Raw genomic sequence first — 18,680 nt, 5'->3', positions numbered from 1 at the left:
GGTCAGCCATACTCCTGAGGTAATGAACTTCAGGTTTATTGAGTCTCCACATCCCAAAAAAAACATGAGAAGAGGCTGAAGAAAAGACCAGATATTGACCTCCATAAACACGTGTACCCACAGGTATATATATGAGCATGCACATATAGCATACAAAACACAGACACACACACACCAGCTTGAGAAAGATGAAGACTGAAATCTATCAAATTCCTTTCCTGCCACTAATAAGTAATCTAAAACAAATGTTTTAAAAACAACCACTTGAAATGGTGTCCGCAAATGTCCTTGTGTGCTGGTAACTGCCATTGAGCTCAACACCTTCCCCTTAACTTGACTCTGGTGCACAAGATCCCTCTATCCTTGCATCCTTTCTAGCAGAAGCTAGAAAGCTTCTGCTCAAAACAAGAATGTTGGGTACTGCTAATTTATGTGAAGAGACTTGTATTCACCATTCACCAACATCAGCCACCACATAGCCAATGTTCTGTGGCTCATCAACGCCATACAACGCGCAGAATGTCCAAGAGACTCTCCTGGGTAGGCATTTTCTTCCATCCACAAAGTATCAATGATCCTCAAACAGGGGTGTCTGGGCATTTTGGTTGTAGGAGGGGCTAAGAGGCCAGGGATGTTGAAACACATCATGAAAGGCATCAGATTGTACCACAGTGAGGCATTATCTGGCCCAAAGTGCCAACTGTGCCAAAGCCTAGGAACTCAAGAGATGGTACCGACAATCAGAAAAACCTTTTTTCAACAAATTATTAAAACCTGGGGCATGTTGGTGGCACAGATGAAATGTCCCTGAGTTTTACTATAATCTGAGTACTAGTTAAAAACTCCAAACCAAATGCAGGTAAGATGGCTCAGCAGATAAAGGGGGCCTGCCACCAAAGCTGAGGATCCGAGTTCAATCCCCAGGACTCAGAGTGAAAGGAGACAGTGACTGAGGTAGATGTGCTGTGACTCTCATAACTGTAATAATTTTTAATAAAAAATAATACAACACTCAGAAGGCTTATACCTAGGATTGCAGTCTCAAATAGTTCTGGGCTGGGAAGAGAGCTCAGCAAGTAAAGCGTATACCACTCAAGTATGAGGTCATGACCTACAAAGAAAGCCAGGGAGAAAGACACACACTTTTGATCCCAGCAGCAGAGAAGCAGATCCCTGGGTCTCACTACCAGCCAGTCCAGTCTTGACCCAGGAAGCTCTAGGACAATGAGAGACTCTGTCCCAAAAGAGAAAGACAGCACCTGACACTTCTGGAGAGATGGCTAGGTAGCATGTCAATTCACACCACCCACATGACAGCTCACAACAGCTTATAACACCGATTCCAGAAGATTCGATGCCTTCTCCTGGTCTCCACAAACACCAGACACACACATGGCACACAGAAATGCATGAAGAAAAAGCACTCATGAACTAAAGCACCACTGTAGCTTCATAAAGTAAGCTTTACAGAAATTCTCTTTACCACAGTGCCACGAACCAACCGGAGGACACCAGTATGAAACCAGGGTCCTGGGCAATGCCCAAATTCTCCACAGTCTACTGACTCATCTAACCAATCCATCTAACCACTGCCAACACTGAAGCTCTCAAACATCTATAAACACCCCCAGGAGGGCAAGCCCGCCAGAAACCAACCAAACCAACAAAAACATTTTAAATTCATGCCTTCTGCATAGTCTGCAAGAATTTGGCTTTTTAAGGTTCATCAAAAGCCACCTCTAAGAATCCGAGGTTTCTTAAGGAATGTAAAAGTCAGGAAAGAAATGTAAGATTAGAGTCAGAGATGTTGGCCAGGGTGCCGCCTCCACCGCCACCACGCATGCACAGCCCACTAGCACCGTACCCCACTTCTCCACCACTGTACCACACCCACTGCAGCACCGGAGAAATTGTGGAGCACTGCTCTATACATCATCTCCATCAACTACGTTCCCCTTCAAGCTGAGCCTGCGCCAGGTTAAGCATCCGTATCTGCCTCCTTCCTTGTTTACCAACATGTAAGTTATGAGTTTAAAGAGACTTTATAATGAAGGGGCGGGGCAATTTAAATTCAAAGTAGTAAAATAGACTTACTTGAGATATTTTTAGAATTTTTCTTTAAACTAAGTCACCAAAGTAGTTTTGAGGAAATTCAAGCGTCGGGGCTGGATAGAAGGTTCAACAGTTAAGAGCAGTTGGACCAGAGCTCAGTTTCCAACACCCATAACAAGATGTTCACATCTGAAACATGCTCCAGTCTCTGTGCATGTGTGTGACACAATATATGCAGGTTGGTGCTCACATAAAATAAAAACAAATATATGAGCAACGCTTCCTATAAGATAAAGACCATTTCTCCAAACTGCAATTAAACATACGGCTGTCACAATGTCAAATACATTCGACTCTTTGGCTGAAATACACATTAAACCTAAAGCCTTGCTTAAAAGATGAGTTTTCTGTTCCTCTCTTAAATTGTTATGGGCTTCCTCAACAGGCCCAGCTGTTAAATAAGGGAGCATAGATCCCCAGGGGTTGTACAAACAACCCCTGGCTGTGAAGATTTTTCTTTAGAATCTCAGAGATGGTTGACCAAAAGGGTACAGACCTAGGACTCTTTCAAGGTTTCATTTAAAAGTAGGCAGAAATAAAACAAACACATTCATGTGTGTGTGTGTGTGTGTGTGTGTGTCTTCAGGAAAGGAGAACCCTACCTCCTTGTTGGAGCCTGCTTTGCTTCAAAAAAAAAAAAAAAAAAAAAAAGCCACCAACTTTGAAAAGAGGGAGATAGTGTTACAAGCCGCATAAATGAGAAGAGAATCACACGCAAAGAGGAAAAACTGGTTCTCTGACCCAGTGATTATCAGGGCTCTGATCCGCAGACCTTAAGCAGAGCTCCTCAGAGCCAAGCCTCCCTGGAGAAGCCTGCAGAACAAGGTTCTACAGCTTATACTGAGCGGACTTCATGAATCCCGGACATCTGGCAGAACTTAAGCAGATTCGTTCAAATCACCCTCTCTCTGCCTAGGGGATCAGGGGGTGGTAACTAAGTTTTGTTGTACAAGTTGCCAGACCAGTCTCTCTAGATATCTATTTTATTCTCTTTATTTTTTCCAACATCCATCGACTTGGAGTTCCATGTTAGTGCTGCTGAATCAAAGAGGTGGCTGTAAGTTTTCATGTATCTCCCAGAAGAGAGTCTGCCCTCAAAGTCAGAACCTGGCTATAACAAGGGTACTGCAGGAAATCTTGGCCAGTTTGGAGCCAAGGATCTCTGAGAAAAATCCAAATATCTGAGCTGTATTTTTATATTCTTATTCTCTTTTCATATGCCACGCCATTCCCTTTTCTCAAACACTATTTTAAATACTTTGATGTCCTTTAACATTTTGAAATAAAGTCTGGGTAATAACTTAAGAAGGGTTCTTTAAGGCAGAAACCTACACCCACATAATAAAAATGCTAGGAACTTCATCTCACACTGAGGAGGAAGTGCTTTCCTCCTGGAAAGCAAGATGTCCTACTACAGTGATTCTAGCCACTTAAAAGTTATATAGATGCTCATCTGAACAATTTCACCGAGGCTAAAATTAATCTCAATTTAAAAAAAAAATTATGAAGGTAAGGAAATTTCGCCTATATTTTTTTTAAGCCTTTGCCTAAGTTAAAAAAAAAAAAAATCACAAAAACCCTAAAACATATAAGGCAGATTTGCGCTGTCTCCCTCCCAGCTAGAGGCTTCTATTTCCACCTTCTACGGAAAGGAAGCAAACAGACAGCTTCCTGTTCAGTCCTCTCAGATGGCCAGACCTTTACACTTCACAGAACACGCCCACCTCCTCCTTTACTCCCCTTATCTTAATTTAAACTTGTTGAAATATGAGACTGTTTCAGCGCACGAACGCTTTCCTCCGAGGTTTGTCTTGCGCCAGCACTAAGGACACAAGGAGCATCAGTACAGCTCTCTGGTTACTTGGTATTCCGAAAATGTTTAATCAGTGTTTATATAACGAAGACTTAGCACTCAAGTGGTGAAATTTTGATGAACTAAAATCTAACATATTTACATTCGTAGGCCCTGCGTTAATGTTCTGATTATTATATATATTACTATTATATGCAACTAGAAAGGGGCCTCCCCACTCCACTCCCCCCTTTTCTAATTACATGAAAATATAAAAAGGGGGCTGATGAGAAGGCCATCGGTACAAAGGATTACTTAAAAAAAAAGCTATATATTATGTTAACCCTATGTTTTCCTTTTTAAAAAGGGCTGCCTTAGCAAAACTAAGCTAGACGCATTCTTTTGTGCTTGGGTGAACAACCGGAAAGCCAAGCCTCCAGGCCTTGGGGAAGAGCCTTGTGCCGATGTGCCGGGAGATAAGGTCTCACAGTGACACTTAAGGAAGGGCCAGCTCGCTTTCGAATTTCTGCATTCCTCAAGAACAATTCATGGCAATAAGCAACTTTGCAGAAGAGCCACATGAAAGCTGGGGCCAATGAATGAGGGTCATCTGCTCTTTATCACCGGGTAAACCTCACCCTGGCCAGTGTCTAACCTTTTAACCCTGCCGATTTCTAATTTACACATGAATAATGGAATTCTGGCCCAGAGTGCAACTTTCCAATTCTAGCCTGCTAAACTAAAGACTCAGCCTGTGTGTTAAAAAAACAAACAAACAAACAAACAAGCAAAAACAAACTAAAAACCAAAAAACGTTAAGAGTGTCACAGATTACAGATGGCTACTACTGATAAACCAAGAGAGACATTCTCTCATAAAATCCCTAAGAAAACAAAAAGAACAGTGTGTCCTGGTGTTATCCGTAAGTGAAAGAACTAGCCACACACACACACACACACACACACACACACACACACACACACACGAACACACTCACACACCAACAGAATACCCACTTAATGCTCTTCTGCTCTTCCTGCTCAGTTGGATAACATCTGCACAGGAAGATCCATTAGAGCCCCTGTCACAAGACACTGCTTCCTAAACATCCAAACTATGTATCCAGGATCACCGAGAACCTTGTTATTTTTAAAGAGAAACCTAAATTTAAATCTGCTGTGAGCTTGTTTTAAATCAGTGACTGTATGAAATGCCTCCTGTGACAGTCCCCAGCCATGGCAAGAGATGTCCTAAACACTTAATCTGGGTAGTTTTGTTTGTGAGGCCCTGTGAGGTGGATCAGTGAGCAAGTAAACATTCCTAAGGCAGGGTCTTGATATGTAGTCCAGACTGGCCTAGAACCACCCCACCACCCTCCCTCCTCCGCCTTCCATGTGATGGGATCATAGGCATGTACCACACCTGACTTTTCAATGCAAAGCTCTTATACCTATAATATGAAGATTAGGTCATCTACTTCCCCACAAAAATTTGCAAAGTGATTAATATCTAAGTATGATTAACAAAAATGTAAAAGATACAAAAATGTGAAGATACTCAAAATGGTAAAAGCTTTTTTCATGATTGGTTGGAGTTTTTTATTTCAGATTCGGTTTGGGGGCTTTGAACTGAATCCAGACACTCATACATGCTAAATATATGCTCCAACCCCGTGCCACAAACCCAGCCCCTGGTCCTAACATTTGCTTCATTTCTGATCTTATTTATGGAGTCAGAAAGCTACGGGATTCCGTCTCAGGAGGTCCTGCAAACAAGGGTGGTCCTGGTAAACGTTTGTCTGTCCACTCAGCCCACCACCCACTTCCTCACTAAAACCCAAGCTACGGCGCCTTGCCATGACAAAATGAAGAAGGAAAATGACTGCAGGAACCTGGAAAGATGGAAACACAAGAGTCCCTCAGTGTCTGTGCATTAGTCAAGACTCAGATGAACGGAGCATAAGGCTAAAGTGCAGTCTCCTCAATGGGCGTCTGTACAGTGGAGCCCGTATCCAGTGAAAGAAAGGTTATGACCAGTGACCGTAGCCTAAAGAAATCAGCGGGTGGGCTGGGGTGTTGTACACAGAGTTTATCAGAAATCTTTTAACCGGTACGTTCTTCTGTAGGGGTGGGGGTGGGGCTAGGTTTGGAAGCATCTCTAATCTGGAAACGTAGTTCAACACAAACATCTCTCCTCGTGCAGTTCTTTCCCATGATTCATCCTCATTGCACAAATTACACCAAGGATTTCGCTAAGTGCAGCAGAAACACACCAATGAGCTGCAGTTAAAGGCACCCGGGATCTCTGCAGCTACCTTCCAAGCTTCTGTTGTGTAGACCTTGAACAGACCACTCCCTAAAGCCTGTGGTTATCTCAAGAACGTGCTCTTCCTGTCCTACGCTTTATGAACGGGTCGGTGCCTACGGTGCAGCATCTGACCTTTCTGGGTTAACAGCACAGCTGGACTGTAACACTCTTGCCACCAGCCCAGTTTGTTGAATACTGCTTAGTCACCTAAAGACGTGGTGGTGGCCTTACAGAGTCCCTTTCCCTGTCCTAGGCCCGTCTGTACACCCAAAGCAGTTGCCAAGACAACCACCATCCAGAGGGTCACTGATGCTGACAGTTTGCTCAGATGACGTCAATAAAAAGGAAATCCTTAAACCACAAACTTTATGACAACTCGAATAAGAAATGAGCAGACCCAGTGGCTGGAGAGATGGCTGAGCGGTAAGGAGCATTGGCTTCTCATCCGGGGGACCCAGGTTCAATTCCCAGCACCCACATGACAGCTCACAAACTGTCTCTAACTCCAGTTTCAGGGGATAGGACACTCTTATACCAATTGCATATGCAATTTTACGTGCATTCGGGCAAAACACCAATGCACATGAAATAAAAAACAAATGCAAAGTTTAAAAGTTACAAAAACAAAACAAAACAAACAAACAAAAACCAAGAGCAGATCTGAGCTAATTCCATTAGGCCTAAGACAGGAACAGCTGTAAACTTTCCCTCCCAGCTAGGAAAGACTAGAACTACTTCAAAGGCTGGAGAGTCACTAACCAATGCCCTCTCTTGCAATCACAAAGCACCATGGGTGATCTAAGGGCAGTCTGAGATGGAAGGTTGGGCTTGTAAGAAAGATTTAGCACTCAAGAGCCAGCCATGCAGCGGAAAGATTTATTTGTGGTTGTTTCCACTCAGTGGTTTCCAAAAGATTAAAATTTTTACAACAGCCTTGTTTGCACTGGCCAAACTTCTTCTTGTAATTCTTACAGTGAGCAACGTTTGAAGTGTGGATAGACCCACCTGGCCAGGTTTTCTTTTCCTCTGTGTTCAAAGTCTAATTTGAGTTTGCTTGACAACCAGTCCAGTTTACATGCATAGATTTCTCTGCACGCCTCCTTCAGCGCCTGCTAGTATCTATCAACTGTGGCAAAATTCTTAATGTGTGCATGATTTTAGTGCTATTTGTAAGTCAATTTTTTAAAAAAAATCTAACAATGAAAACCGTTAACCACCAAGAAGAATTTCAACACTTACTTGACAACGTCAGGTGAGCTTTCTGACTCAGAATGGCCCCGTATTTGCTCACAGCCAAGCACTGATAAAATCCTTCATCCGATTGCTCACCCCGCCTGCCTTCCACCTCACTGATGTATAAAGAGCCGTTAGACAGAACCTGGATCCGTTTATTTTCAGACAATTTTGCTCCATTTTTCAACCATGTGACCTTAATAGGACCTTCTCCGTGTGCCTGGCAATCTAAAGAGACTGGGTCTTTCCTTGTGACTGTTGCATCCTGTGGTTCTTTCATGAAAAACAGTTCGCTAAAGCTCCACACTCCTGCAAAGGAAAAAGAGGGAGGAAGAGGCATATCCAGAATTACAGGTATAAAATCATTTAGCACACAACTGTAAAAACACATACTTGTGGTACAAGGCAGTTTCTCCAGACATAATGGTCAACTTCCAAGGACCTTAATAACCACAAACCCTTCCAACAACTCAAAACACGGGAAGATCCTAATACCTTCTATGCAGCCAAAAAATTTGGTTCTCAGGTTTCTCACCAGAGACCCAAAATCCTCAGAACCCACTGGCACAAGCCGTTTGCTACTTTTACAAGCTTGTCAAAAAGATCTTGAACAGGGTTAAGTCATAAAAGTCTAATTTTACAAGAAATCATTAGCAAAACTCCAACTCTGTGAACAAGCGAGTTTATTTCCTTGTCTCTTGAAGTGTTTTTGGGAAACCCAGCACCTACTCCTTTGGGAAGTACGTTTATCTTTTGTGACAAATTACACGTTTGCATTTTTCCCCCTATCTGCCCTTTTACAGCAGGGATGCTGTCTCCTCTCCTTAAAAGAAATCCATTTACTTCATTTCTACCACGCCAGCTAGGTATTTAAAGAGCGCACAATGGACTTTGAAAAGTTGGTAACTTGCTGCTTGTACTCAGTGGGTGATCGGATTAGGAAACCTTTATTTCACTGTTTTAGTGCTACCAACTGTTGGGGAAAAAAAATGCGTGACTAATTGGTCCTTACTGTCTAAGAGGGATAGGAGATTGCTTAATCAACCAATACACATTTTTATAAGAGCAGAGGAAAAGTTTTATCCAAGCACACACACGCACGCCCCAGGTCCCCCAGAATGAAGCATTCCTTGCCTCCTACTAAAAGCATGTTGATCTGAGCCAACAAAAAATTAGGGGTCTTGGTGGGAGATTTAAAAAACAAAAGACAAAACAAACAAACAAAAAAAAAAAAAAACACTTCTGGTCAGCTCGAAGCCCTGATTACATATACCCAGCAATGTTTTATCTGTTTCTGATCAAAACAGATCCTGAAAACCTCAGAATCTGGAGCTCCAGACTTGCCCTAAGGTCTGCCTTGGGCAGCTACCCCAACAGTCCCGTGAAGCGTGCACCACTCCGGAAGACGCCCATTGTGTTTCTGAACTGCATCCACTTTGATCCTTTCTCTTGCTAACTGAAACTAACTCCTCCAGGGGGGGAAAAAAATAGAAAGAAAGAAAAGAGGAGGAAAAGGAGGAGAAGAAACCAGTGATTGTAACTTACAAATGAGTAACTCAAGCCCCTCTAGTCAAAGACCCTCCTATTCCGTAAAATTCACTTTACATTTTTCTGTCCTTGAAGAAACCAAGATTGCAGAAAGGAAAATAAATAAATTTATGCAAGTTTGTGCAAGGTTAATCTGGAGGTTTCGGGGACCTCCAGCCGGGACCCCAAAGACCAACATGCAGAAAGTAAGTTCTATCCAGACACCTTTCTCCCTGCCTCTCTTGGGACACAAATGGGCCATACAACTTTCAAGCTCCTTCTCTTTGCAATTTCATCCTCCCATCTCCTTGCTCAGTTTGGAGCTGCGGAGACACGGGGTGCCCAGCTCGGCCATCGTGAGACCTGGAAGAACCCCACTGCAAACCCTGGAAACGGCGCGCAACCGCGGCGCCCCCCTGCGTGGCGAGGCTGCCACTCAGGAAACAATATAAATAAAACCACGTGCGGCCGCGGCCCGGGAGGCAGCGCGGAGCCCCCAGCTGGCCGCAGCTCGGACAATGGCATGATCGGAGCGAGTGGACAGCGGCTCCGGGGAGACTCGGCCTCGGCCTCGGAGCGCTCGCAGAGCGCTTCCCGAGAGAACCCTGGCCCGTCGCACCACCCGGGACATCCCTTGCCCGTCCCCCTCCCCGCGCACGGTCGCGCACACTCGCATGGGGAGCGCGCCCACCTGGAACCGAGCCGAGCGGCGGCAGTAGCAGCAGCAGCAGCAGGGGCAGCATCCCCGGGCGCACGGGAGGCGCCATTCAGCGGGGCTGCGCGGGCATGCTCCCGGGCCGTTCGCCCGCGCCCGCTGCTCCCGCTGCTCTCCTGGACCCGCAGCTCCTGCTGCAACCCGCTGCTCCGGCGTGGCGAGGCGACGCGCCGCTTGCAGGCGCACGGAGCTCCGCGAGTGCGCCAGGCCGCGGGGACCACGCGCGCCGCGTCCAGCCGAGGGCGGAGGGAGGCTGTAGAGGGCGGCGCAGTGGACAGCCTGGCCGGCCGGGGACTACTTTCTACATCTGGCCCCTGGGCCCCGCACGGCGAGGTCGGCGCTGCTGGCGGAGGGACACGCTGAGATCGCCTGGGCGACCCCGGGGACAGGGGGAGGGCCCCGCCGGACAATGCACCTGGGGGTCAAGCCCCCGCCCCTCGGCCTGCGCGCCACGGCCGGCCACCGGGCCACAAAGGCCAATCCTCCTGGCCGCGGCCAGCCCCCCGGGGCCCTTCTCCCTCCTGCGGGCCAGTTGAGGATTCTGCACGGAGGAGGGGGTTGGGGTGGAGGGATGGTGTTGAGAGATGTGGAAAGGCCGGAGACTTCTCCCCTGATGGCCCCCTGCCCATCCCCCTGCCTTGCTCACCCGCCCAGGCTCTGTTCAGGGAAGCCCAGTTCCTACTTCTGAGGCTTGTCAGCGCCCCTGGAGGCATCCTGTGGCGACAACCCCCCACCCCCCAACTACCACCCACATTTGGAGACTGCTCTTATCATCTCTGGTCTCATCAGATACAGCCATGGCTTCTAAATCAGCTAAAAGAACCCTAAAATTAGCAGTTACTTTGTGGGAAGACGTTTTAACTCTGCTTCAAGTTAATTAAGTTTTTAATGCGTGAGAACTAAGTGCAGAAAGGGCCCGGAGAGTAGAGGCCAGATCAGGGGCTGTCCAGAGCTTGCTGTGCGAGGCTAGGCTTTGGTGGGTTACCTGCTTAAAAGTTAGACTGATGAAAGAAGACACCAACGATGGGAATTTGTTCACAGCTCTAGAAATTAATTAAGGATAACCCAGAGGAGTCGAAAAGTACATTTAAAGAGGGCGGGCTAACGAGGGGGAGAAGGGAGGGAGCTACCGTATGGAGCCTACAGAGCCTTTACACGTGGATTAACGTTTGCTAATCCCGATCTAAATCTTTGGCACATGACAAGGGCACAGGCTAAAAGCTAACTTTAATTAAAGCCGCTGAAGGAAATCTAGCTATTGTCACTAACTGCCTTTAGCAAGTTCCAGGAATCCTCCTGATTGCGTGGGGGGAGGGTGGGCGTGAGAGAGGGGAGCACGGTTTCGGAAGTCCATTAGGACTCTCGTGCTACTTACCCTAAAACTTAAGAACAGTCAGTCTACTTTGCAATTTCATGTTAACCCCGGGTAAAACACTACCCTTGGTTCTGTTGCGTTCAAACTCGCCTTATAATTTAGATGAGTCTGAACAATTTCTCAACCTCAGAATATAAATTTGTGGAGAAAGAAAAGTGAGTTTATGTAACTGCTGACTTTTAATTTACATTTTTGTTTGGGTTGCCCTGAAACACAAAACAAGTGTCTGGTCACTTTGTAGACCAGACAAACATGGACCTCACTTGCATGTGGTCCAGGCTGGCCTGGCACAGGCTTGAGCCAGCATTCTCGGACTGCCTAGATTTTTCTTTATTATATGATTGTTTCCTTCTCTCTCTGGACTTGCTTGTTCTCAGTCCCAACCCACCCTAAGTGTTTCTGTTTTCTGGATAAGATGTGTTAATAAGATGTTTTTATTCAGTTACAGCCAGGGACCCTTAATGACTTGGGACATGGTGTTGCTTTAAGGAATAGTATTTGTGTTGAAACAAAATAAAGAAAGATGATGTAATAACTTGAACAGCATGCTGAACCAAGTTAAATGTGTGTTCACTGCACCATGCTGGACAGAAGTAGAGTTCCTCTGACCGTGTATATTATGCCATAGTGTAAGATATACAATACAATAATGCTGATTAAAAAGATGGATACAGAGCCAGGAGGCAGAGACAGTGGCATGCCTTTAGTCCCAGCACTTGGGCGGTAGATCTGTTTGAGTTCTAGGCCAGCTTGGAGCTCCAGGACAACCAGGGTTACAGAGTAAAACCCTGTCTCAAAAAGAAAGAAAGAAAAAAAAAAGTAAAGTAAATGGGAATGGGGCTGAAGATGTAGTTCATGCTGTAACATGTTTACCTAGCACATACACAGCCAAAGGTTCACATACACCAAGCAAGGTGAACCATGCCTGTAATCCTAGCATCTAAGAGGTGGAGTATCGGAAGTTCAAAGTTATTCCCCATAGTACCAAGTTCCAGGGCAGCCCACAATACAGGAAACCCCGACTTAAAACAAATAAATGGAAAGTAATATCCAGTAAAGTCTTTGAGAAATTTCAAAGTTTCAGAATTATACGTCACTACCTAGGGTACAATGCCCATTTCTGCCTTTAGGGTATGTTTATCTAAATTTACATTTGGCATAATGCAAAACTAATATGGCATATGACAGAAACTATTTTTTCCACTGGACCTAGTGGCATAGGTTTGTGAGCCCAGCTAACAGGGAAACTAAGGCAGGAGAATTGCACATTTGGAGGCTGCTCAGGCTGCAGAGTGATTCGAGGCCAGCCTGGGGAACTTAGTGAGCTCTATCTGGAGATTGGAAAATGAGAAGGCTAGAACTGTGGTTCAGTGGAACTTGTGCAGCACATATGAGGTCCTAGATGTGCAATCCTCAGTGCTGGGGAAAAAAGACTGAATGTCCTCACTTCTGGTAACAGTTGAAGAATATAGAACCCAGGGGTCTGCATGTAAGGATTTGTTACTCACAGAATAATTTCTGAGGAAATTCTCAGGAAATCAGAAATAGAAGTTGTAGATTTATGTTAAGTTGATATATGATTGGACAGTGGAGAGGTAGGCGGGAAAAGGTAGGAAAACAGAAGAGGAACAGAGATTGAAAAAAAAATCAAGATGGAGCTGGGGAAAGCAGACTGGTGACTGTACTCAGACATAGATAGATATAAATATTAAAAGGGTTTTTGTAGGTCATTTTATCTCATATAGAAGGCAGTGTCTTTGTCCATTTGATGTAATCTTATGGTATAGAGGGTTTGTGGATTGAGAGTTTGATATATAAACCTGTATGAAAAGCTATCGAGCTTTAGAGTCATGTTTGTACTGGGCAGTGAGGTAAAGAAACCTGCTGGGCAGAAGCACCAGGGCGGGCAGAGTGAACCGCCTGGGAAGGGAATCTGTGGAGAGTGTAGCTCATGGACCGAGTGACAGAGTCTGTGCGCTCAGCTCCACACTAGAGTGGCATCTGCAAATTTACATGTATCCATTATTGTATATCCTCCAGGCAAGGACAGTTTGATCTCACACTTGTCATCTTGATAATACTAGGTCAGAATGCTTATCTCAGAATCTCATATCTAAAAGAAGGGCAAGCCATAATGTGTGTAAAATGTTTGGAAACCAAAATACCAGTAACATCACACCAGCAGGGCTAGGAAAGGACAAGAAAGTTCTGGAAGGTCATGAACAAGTAACTAAAACAAGCAATTAAAATGTGAGCTTGCCTGTTCCTTGTCTCGTTGATTTGTATGTAGTTGTTTGCCTTCCCATACTGAGCCTACTGCTAGGTGTCTGCTTAGTTGATACTGAGCCTACTGCTAGGTGTCTGTGGGGCGCTGCCTGCACATTCTCCATTACAAGATGGCGCTGACATCCGGCTGGAGTTAGCAGTAAACAAGTCATGTGCACACGTGCTGGGTAACTTTCCACTCCTTGAGCTCTGCCTCTCCCGTGGTGTCATATGGCCTGATGAGTTTCAACCAATCAGGGGGCTCCACGTCCAAGGCGAGGACTGATTCCTATATAAGGGGACGGGCTAGATAGTTCGGGGTCTTCGCTTCTACTTGATGTAAGCTTATGCTCTGCCTCTCGAGAGCATTAAAGCTTTACCGCAGAAGAATCCTATTTTGTGTGCCGCGTCGTTCCTGCTGGCGAGACAGTTGCGCGGGACAGGTGTCTGCTTAGCTGATACTGAGCCTGCTGCTAGGTGTCTGCTTAGCTGATACTGAGCCTGCTGCTAGGTGTCTGCTTAGCTGATACTGAGCCTGCTGCTAGGTGTCTGCTTAGCTGATACTGAGCCTGCTGCTAGGTGTCTGCTTAGCTGATACTGAGCCTGCTGCTAGGTGTCTGCTTAGCTGATACTGAGCCTGCTGCTAGGTGTCTGCTTAGCTGATACTGAGCCTGCTGCTAGGTGTCTGCTTAGCTGATACTGAGCCTGCTGCTAGGTGTCTGCTTAGTTGACAGTTCACTGATCTACGTAGAATAGATTTTACTGTTCACTGAACTTTTTAATAGGGTTTCCAGTATTCCAGGTTAGTGTCTAACCTGCTCCATAGCTGAAGATGAACTTTAACTTCAGATTCTCCTGCTTCTACCTTCTGTGTGCTGGGCCTACAGAGGTCACTATCATAACCTATTTATGAGGAACTGGGGCTCGAACTAAGGACCTTGTGCATGTTCAGCTAACAACTAAACTGTATCTGTAGCCCTTAATTGAGCTTCTTTGTTTCATTTCTTTTCTTATTTCTTTCCCCCCCTCTTTTTTTTTTTAATTACATTTAAGACCAGGCAGTGGTTGGGCATGCCTTTACTGCCAATACTCAGGATGCAGAGAGAGGCAGGAGGATCTCTGTTTCAGGGACAGCCTGGTCTACAGAGTGAGTTCCAGGACAGCCAGGGCTATAAAGAGAAACCCAATCTGGAAAAAAAATATGCATTTGGGGGCTAGAGAGATGGTTCAGTGGTTGAGAGCACTTGTTGCTCTTACAAGGGACCCATAATTGTTTCCTAGTACCACATGGTTTTAGGAAATGGCTCAAAACCACCCGTTAACTAAAGTTCCAGAGGACCCAGTGTCTTCTGACTTCTGTGGGCATCAGGCATGCACATGATATACTTATATACATGCAAACAAAACACTCATAAATGTAAAAGAAATAAATCTAAAAAAACATTTATTCATTTATGTGTGTATGTGTACACACGCACACATGTGTGTCACTGTACATCTGTGGGCAGTCAGAAGACAGCTTTGGAGAGTTGGTTCTATCCTACTATGTGGGTCTCAGAGATAAGTGAAGACATGCACATTTTATCATGTCTTTAAGTACACTGCCAGCACCCTGAAATAAAAGATTACTTGGGTCAGAGAGATGGCTGAGAGGCTGAGGCACTTGCTGCCAAACCTGAAGACCTGAGTTCGGTCCAGGGAGATTTGTAACTTTCTTCAGCAATGATCTTACATTCCTATTTGAGTTCTGTTCCCAGCTTTTCTTGATACAACTTAAGCGGGTGAAGATAATGGGTGGAGGTCACAAAGCTCTGCAAAGTCAGACAGATGAGAAGGGTGACCATGCTAACACTAACAAGTAGAAGTAGTAGAATAAAATTACAACAGCACAGCAGTTTCCGTATTCCCACCTACTGTACTATAAGTCTCCTGCCAAGGGGGAGACTGTGCTGTCTAGTGAGCTACTGGGTGGATGACAAGAGATGGAAGAATGACAGGAGCAGGGCTCACTGTGGACAGAGACATCCGCCGCAACCCCCTACTGCTCTATTAAAGGCTCCCCGGGGTCTAAAGGACTCCAGCACACTGTTTCTTTTATGGCCGAGCTCAAAGAGTGCACCAGGCCTCAACACCTTTGTGTAGCACCTAGCTAAGTGCTTTGCACACAGTGGGCTGAGGGGGGTCCCCAGATTTTATAGAGGAGGAATGTCATGCTTTTTAAAACGGGTTCTTGCCAAATAAAAGGGCTGGTTAAGGGTCCATATGTGTCTTTGGAGATGATGTGGAGCAAGGAAAGAAAAATGGCTCACAGATAGAAGCCTTTAGCGCTGTCTACCCCTCACCTGGGTTACATTTTAAGCCCAAGCTTCAAGGAAGAGAATTCTTTCTGAGCTCCCTGTCTTACCAAACACTGATGTGTGAGAGAGATTTCCAGTGACTTCCAGCTGGGATTTGCTGAAGTACGTTTCATGAAAGAATCATTTTCTGATCAACTCATCAAAGATTGGTCCAAGGCTGAGGACATAGCTCATCTCATGGGGTGGTCTGTGGCTGGAGCAATACAAGTTCCATTGGGAAAGTAATTGTTTTACATGCATAAGGGCCTGGCTCTTGTCTTCTCTCTCTCTCTCTCTCTCTCTCTCTCTCTCTCTCTCTCTCTCTCTCTCTCTCTGTCTCTCTATTTGTTTTTTGTTTGTTTGGTTAGTTTTTTGTTTTTGTGTTTTGAGATAGGGTTTCTCTGTGTAGCTCTGGTTGTCCTGATACTCACTCTGTGGACCAGGCTGGCCTCAAACTCACAGACATCCACCTGCCTCTGCCTCCTGAGTGCTGGGATTAAAAAGTGCCAGGGTCTCTGGGGATTGATTGCTAGCCAGTATATCCTTCTTGTCCAGTTCTAAGCCAATGAGAAAAACTGTGGGAAAAGAGGAGGAGGAGGAAGGAATGGAGGTGATATATTAGTGCTTGCCAGCCATGTATGTAGGCTAGAGCTCAGAGTCCCAGAAACCATACAGAACTGCCCTGAGAGGTAGGACAGCCTCCTATAATCCTGGTGCGCTGGAGGCAGAGAAAGGGGATCTTGAGAGCAAACTGGTTAGTCCAACTAGCCAAAATGGCAAGCTCTTCACTTAGGGTCCCCAAAGCCCCGACACGTACATGCAAGCTAATGCATAACACTTAAAAGAAGGTGGTTCGTTCCTCTGGCCTCCACACATATACATGTGCACACTTACACACACACACACACACACATACACACACACACACACACCTGGGTTCTACCTCCAGCAACACATAAAACTAAGTATATGGTGCCTTCCTGTAATCTTGGCACTCCAGAGATGGAAGCAGGGGAACTTGAAGTTCGAGGCCATCCTTCGTTACACAGTGAGTCTGAGGACGGCCTGGTCAACATAAGACTGTCTCAAAGGGAAAAGAAAGGTGTCTATAAACTGGTATTTAATGCCACATTGAAAATGAACAGTATAGGGCTGCAGAGATGGCTCGGTGGTTAAGACCACTGGCTGCCCTTCTAGAGGTCCTGAGTTCAATTCCCAGCAACCACCTGGTGGCTCACAACCATCTGTAATGGGATCTGATACCTTCTTCTGGTGTGTCTAAAAAAAAGTGACAGTGTATTCACATGTATAAAATAAATAAATAAATCTTAGGAAAAAAGAAGGAAAGAAAGAAAAATGAAATAACATTTATTTGGGCCTGAGCCTGTCACGGCATGTGTAGTGTGGAGGTCAGAGGACAATCTGCAGGGTTCAGTTCTTTCCTTCTTACTATGTGGGTCCTGGGGATAAAGCTCAGTCGTCAGCTTATCAGCAAACCCTTTAGTCTGCTGAGCCATCTCAGTCCAGAAAGTGGTATCTTAGTACTTACTCTTTACTGTTGGCTGAATAACTGAATCTACAGTTTCCATTTTTAGTTATGCATTTCTAAACTCATAGGCTCCTGAGGTTGTGTGCACATGCTTCTAGCTAATAAACATGTGCTTGTATGTGCTACATAGTCACACAGAACACACACACACACACATATGCTCTCTTGTGTCATACACACACACCTGTGTATACTCACACATAAATACATAATGTGCACAGACATAATTTAAAGTACAATTAAAATTTTTAAAAAAGACTAAAGGCTTAAATGTTAGCTTATTTATTTGGAAATACTTATTTAAATGCTGTCTGCAAATATTCACTTTGTAACACAAGGCAACTCTTCTTATGTAGGATTTTTGGTACTACTATACAAATTGAATAAAGACTGTGTGACTTTATACACTTTCATTTTCCACAATAAACATTTATAACTCTATATAGAGGGTAATAGTTCTAGCTTATCGTGGGGGCTTGATGATGAATGCTCCAAATATTAAAGGAGATTTTCATTTCAAAGCTGCTCTTAAACTTTCCTTGAAGTGGATGTCTCAACAAACGAACCCCAATCCATTCACACCAATCAAATCCCACTTTTCATGACGGGCACCTTATAAGGCCAATTGCTACCCTGAGTCCTGGCTTCCAGTTCAAAGCCCCAGTGTTGGTGATGAAGTGTTACTGGCTTCAAAGTCTTCACAGCTGCCCCTCCTCAGCCACGGAGAATGCAGGGACTCTCCTCTGAGTGTCACAGATGTCCCGGGTTCTCACCCAGAGTGTACGGAGGGAGGGCGGAGCCCTGTTTCCTTCCTACCACCTCTGCCTGAGAACTTCTGGCTCGGTCAAGCCTGGCTGTGTTTTTTAAGGCTGCCCTGTTTCTTGTGGAGTCCGAGGAAGCAGAGGAGCAGGAGAGGAGAGAAGCCTTCCCCGACCACTGTCCTTTCCATCCTCATCACTACCCTCCTCTTTCGTGTTCCTCCTGTGATGCAGACAGTGTTTCCTGCTTTGCTGCAGCGCAATGTCTGTTAAATAAGGTTGTGAAGGCATTTTGTGGACATTGTTAGCTAAGTGGTTTCTCAATCTTAATCTTACGTAATGCTTGCTACTTTTGTGGCATTTTTATTTACTCGTGTCTGTGCACCCATGCACATGTATGCTATGATACCCATGTGACTGTCAGAGGACCACCCGAGTGAGCCACCTCCCTCCGCCCACTATGTGGGTACCAGGGATTGAACACCGTTTTAGCAGGATAACTCTGTAGTAAGACAGGAATCTGAGAGTCGATTGGTACCCACAGCTCTTTTTATTGTTCGGGATTGTTCTGGTTCTTTTGAGCCTTTTGTACTCCCATATGATACGATTCTATATGTAAAGGGCCCTAAGGCTCCACCAGAAAATTCCTACAGCTGATAAACACATTTAGCAAAATGGCTTTTATTATGTTGAGCGATATCTTCTGTATTC

At 45.1% G+C, this 18,680-nt stretch overlaps 1 protein-coding gene across 1 annotated transcript in view; it reads right to left on the bottom strand.

Moving 5' to 3' along the window:
* The window catches only part of PRTG (protogenin), a gene marked incomplete at both ends in the record, with an annotated part of 92,309 nt that extends 82,571 nt beyond the window's left edge, over positions 1-9,738 (bottom strand). The window contains 2 exons of the mRNA XM_080934337.1: positions 7,451-7,753; positions 9,663-9,738. Coding sequence (XP_080790463.1) covers positions 7,451-7,753; positions 9,663-9,738 — 379 coding nt within the window. The remainder of the gene's footprint in view (positions 1-7,450; positions 7,754-9,662) is intronic.
* Positions 9,739-18,680: the final 8,942 nt, after the last annotated feature.

The sequence above is a fragment of the Micromys minutus genome, assembly GCF_963924665.1.
Source record: "Micromys minutus genome assembly, chromosome: 21".
Taxonomy (NCBI): domain Eukaryota; kingdom Metazoa; phylum Chordata; class Mammalia; order Rodentia; family Muridae; genus Micromys; species Micromys minutus.
This window is presented reverse-complemented; position numbering and strand designations above follow the sequence as displayed.